Source organism: Ricinus communis, chromosome 10 (genome assembly GCF_019578655.1).
Source record: "Ricinus communis isolate WT05 ecotype wild-type chromosome 10, ASM1957865v1, whole genome shotgun sequence".
Lineage (NCBI taxonomy): Eukaryota > Viridiplantae > Streptophyta > Magnoliopsida > Malpighiales > Euphorbiaceae > Ricinus > Ricinus communis.
The window spans coordinates 21999107-22003066 of record NC_063265.1 but is presented as its reverse complement, the minus strand read 5'-3'; the positions used below and the strand labels follow the sequence as shown (position 1 = coordinate 22003066).

Below are 3960 nucleotides of genomic sequence, written 5' to 3'. Positions count from 1 at the left end.
TATGCATATAGATAAATATGCTCTCATAGACTACCATCCAATATATATCCTAATGCATATATACATACCAAGTATTGTCTCAAAAATAGTATATCCAATTGAAGATCTACAGTTTAAAGTATGAAATAATAGGTGCTCTTGAAATTAGAAACTTTTTTATTCAATTTCTATTTTTAAAATATCTTTTATAATCATTCTTAATTATTATAAAGTATTTTTATTAATTTGTTCATGGAAAATGATATTATAAAATAAAATATATGTAGAAATAAATTTTACTTTCAATAGTCATTTAAGTTATTAATAATTTAACTATTAAAAATAATAACTAATAAAATTTTACTAAACAATATAATTTATGGATTACCACTTATTAACTACTAGTTACCAGTTATTAGTCATGAGCTACAACCAAACCAAACACGCCCTAATTTTATATTATCTATAAAATAACGAATCTAATTTGTCGCAATTTTTTTATTCAGTAATTGACTACAAATTTAAATATTAATAATTTTTAATTATACTTAATTAGTTATAAATTTTATAAATTTAAATACTTAATTATTAAATATCAATCTACACTTTTTAATTATCCTATAAATGAAAAACTTAATCTTAGACCAATTAGCTCGAAGAGCATAAATTAAGAGCCAACTTGACCATTTGCAAGGGAACAAGAATAACTCCATCGAATTCCACTGAATATTTGGAGGGCTCTCTAATTCTAGAAGCGTAGAGGACACGCGCTATGGTAGTGCGATTCGCACAAAGTAAAACTCTATCCCTTAAATCTCTTGCAAAATTTTCTACGAGAACGTCCACTTTTTAAATCTCGCTTTTAATTTCTCTGTTGTCAATCTCACCTATTTTTTCTTTTCTCAGAAACCTCTCTCTCTCTCTCTCTTCAACTTGCCAAGAAATATCATCTTTTTATTTTCTTTTTCTGTTTCCTTTATAATTAACCCTGTTTGAACTCAAAAGGCAAAGCTTATCCCTCTCTCGTTACTTACAGTGGATATGGATAATCTATTGGGAAAGAGTAGCAGAAAGGCCAAACCCAAGAAAAAGCAGCCTATGAAAGTCGTCTACATATCTAATCCCATGAAGTTCAAGATTAGCGCATCTGAATTTAGGGCCCTGGTGCAGGAACTCACTGGCCAGTACTCTGAATTGCCTGCCGACCCAAGTAAGCGCATCGTGGATAGCTCTGATGATCATGTCGGTGGTGGCAATCACACGGTTCTGGATCATGCATCATCAAAAACTGATGATGATTATGATGTTGATAATCATGCACTAGATCAGGTCCCCACAGTACTGGATCTTAGTGGCAAGCAGCAGCAACTGCCTGCAGAAAGACAAGATGATGATGATTATGATGCTTCATTGTTTGAATCATCACCTTTTGATGATTATTTCATGCCTCAAATGCTTGAGAATTTCTATCAACAGGGTTAGTGTCTTCAGGTTCTTTTACTGTATAAATAAATTTACCATGTGGATGTGCTAAGAATCATGAAGCTGCTGCTACTGCTGCCCTTGATAATTCAGATGTAATTAAATTTTAGTAAGCTCTCTGTCTCTGTCTTTCTTTTGGCCTAACTTTCCTTTTCCAAGGCGGTTGAGGTTTAATTCCGGCGTCACTCCTGAAATGGTCTCACTTTATTATAGCGATCATTTCTAAGATGGTCTCGCCTCATTAGGCCGCCTAGTTAGTTTTTAAATATATATATATATATATATATATATATATTTATTATCTTATTTCATATGTCTAATTCTAATTAATCATGCTTGTTTCTTAGTGCAATTACTAATTAAACCTTGCCCTATATGGGTCCATTTGCAATTAATCATGCTTGTTTCTTAATGTAACTACTAATCTAAATCTTGCCCTATTTGTTTATAGTAATTAATCATGCTTGTTTTTTCAGTATAGTTACTATAATTATACCTTGCCCTATGGAACTTTGGTCTTGTACATATGTGAGTGTTTCTTCATGTAATTACTGGTTTTAGAGAGTTCTTGTTTGATCTTTTTGGGTCTGATTCAGAGGTAAATAGTTTTCATGGGTGGTGAAAATTGAAGATGCAGTAGATTCAAGGGAAACTGAGTTGCAAGAATCACATATGAGTTATAATTATTTAGGATTAACTAACCCTACAACCAAACACTCCTATAGGGTTAGGGGGTGATGTGAAAGCGCTGTGCATTATAATAATTAACTCGGTAGCAAGAACAAAATGTGCCTATCGATCCAAATCAAAAGTAGTGGTTCAAGTTCATCATTTGAAGGACTATATATTTAATGCAGTTTAGGATATCTATATATTTATTAGGATTTTCAATTTAGGTTCTGTATTATTTTTTGATATATTAATATCTTATATTTTATTTTTGACATATAAATTCATCCGCCTAAAATACTTAATTACATGTCAAATTACTTAAAAGAACAACTATCCCATTCATGTATAATATCATATATCCCATTCATATATAATATCATAAATGATGCATCATTACTAATATCATTTTGCTACTAAAATATTAAAAGAAAAATATGAGGTGCAAAAGTATCACAAAATAAATAACAAGACAACATTATTATTTTAAACTACACAACAATATCCTCTAAAATAAATTTTATATTATCTAATGAAATATTTCTGTAAAGAATTAATTTTTAAGAATAAATTTTGAATTTTACACTTTTCAAATCTAGGTAATTGTATATATTAATAAATTTTAGAAAAAAGTACAGAAATATATCTTGTGGTTAGGTGCTTTATACTAAGAGAACTGTGGTCTTTTTCATGACAAAAAAATACTTTGTAATTTAGTTTTTTTTTACATTTTTATTACCTTCTAAATTAATATCTTTAGATTTCTATGATTTAATATATATAATATTATTTTTAATAATAAAATTATTTTATAGGTGATTTAGCACCAAATCAACTATCATGATACTCCTAAGAATATTATAATTTTATTTTAAAGATTATCCCTTTTTATTCTTAATAAAATAAAAATTATATATTAATTTTATTTAACATGAATTCAGTGTAATTAGTTATATGCTAAATCACTTAATAAGTGATTTTGTTATTGAAAATGAGTATTATATTAATATTAAATCATAAAAATCTAAGGATATTATTTTGTAAGGTATTAAAAATGTAAGGAAACTAAATCATAGGGTAATTCTTTATCACGAAAAAAGCCACAATCCTTTAAGTGCAAAAGCGCTAAACCACATGATACTTTTTTATATTTTTTTCTAAATTTTAATAATTTATAATAACATTTACTTCAATTTAACTATCATTTAATCCATTCAATAAATATGAAAATCTAGCACTCGAATAATTGAAATTTAAGAAAAGAGGATCATAATTTAATGAAGACCTATTTTATCATTAGTCGAATTCTTTTGAGAATCCCTCATTACTATCATCTAAATCATTTATAATATATAAATAAAGAAGGCTAGATTTTCCAGTGAGATTCCACTTGACAATATTTTATAAAGCCACATCATGTAGAGTTTTAATAAAAATATATATGGTTATAATGTAGTTATATAATAATTTATTGTAATATTAAATACTAATCAAATAAAATGATAATATTAAATGCATTCTTAGATACTAATAAAACAAAATGATATAATTAAGTACTTATTAAAATAAAAAATAGCTAAATATAATTAAGAAATTAGTGATTATATAATGCCACTAATTTACTTCATATATCTATTATTTTTTATTAAGTTTAAAGTTATTAAAGTAAAATGGTAATATTAAAAACATATTAAAGTAAAATATATTTAAATACAATTATTTTCTTATAATATAATATATTTATTATTAAAATAAGATACTTTAAACTAGATATTTAAGTCATAAGATTATAAATAATTGTACATTAGCACAAGAAAATAAAATTATATT

The 3960-nt window shown here is 26.4% G+C and overlaps 1 protein-coding gene across 1 annotated transcript; it reads left to right on the top strand.

The window, feature by feature from the left end:
- The first annotated feature begins 855 nt into the window (after positions 1–855).
- On the top strand, positions 856–1767 carry LOC8273898. The gene has a single exon (XM_002522139.4). The coding sequence runs from the start codon at positions 1021–1023 to the stop codon at positions 1459–1461; it is 441 nt and encodes a 146-aa protein (XP_002522185.1). The 5' UTR covers positions 856–1020; the 3' UTR covers positions 1462–1767.
- The last annotated feature ends 2193 nt before the right edge of the window (positions 1768–3960 follow it).

What these genes read in the sequence shown, in the direction of transcription:
- LOC8273898 (XM_002522139.4), top strand. Translation starts at nt 1,021, where the DNA reads ATGGATAATCTATTGGGAAAGAGTAGCAGAAAGGCCAAACCCAAGAAA.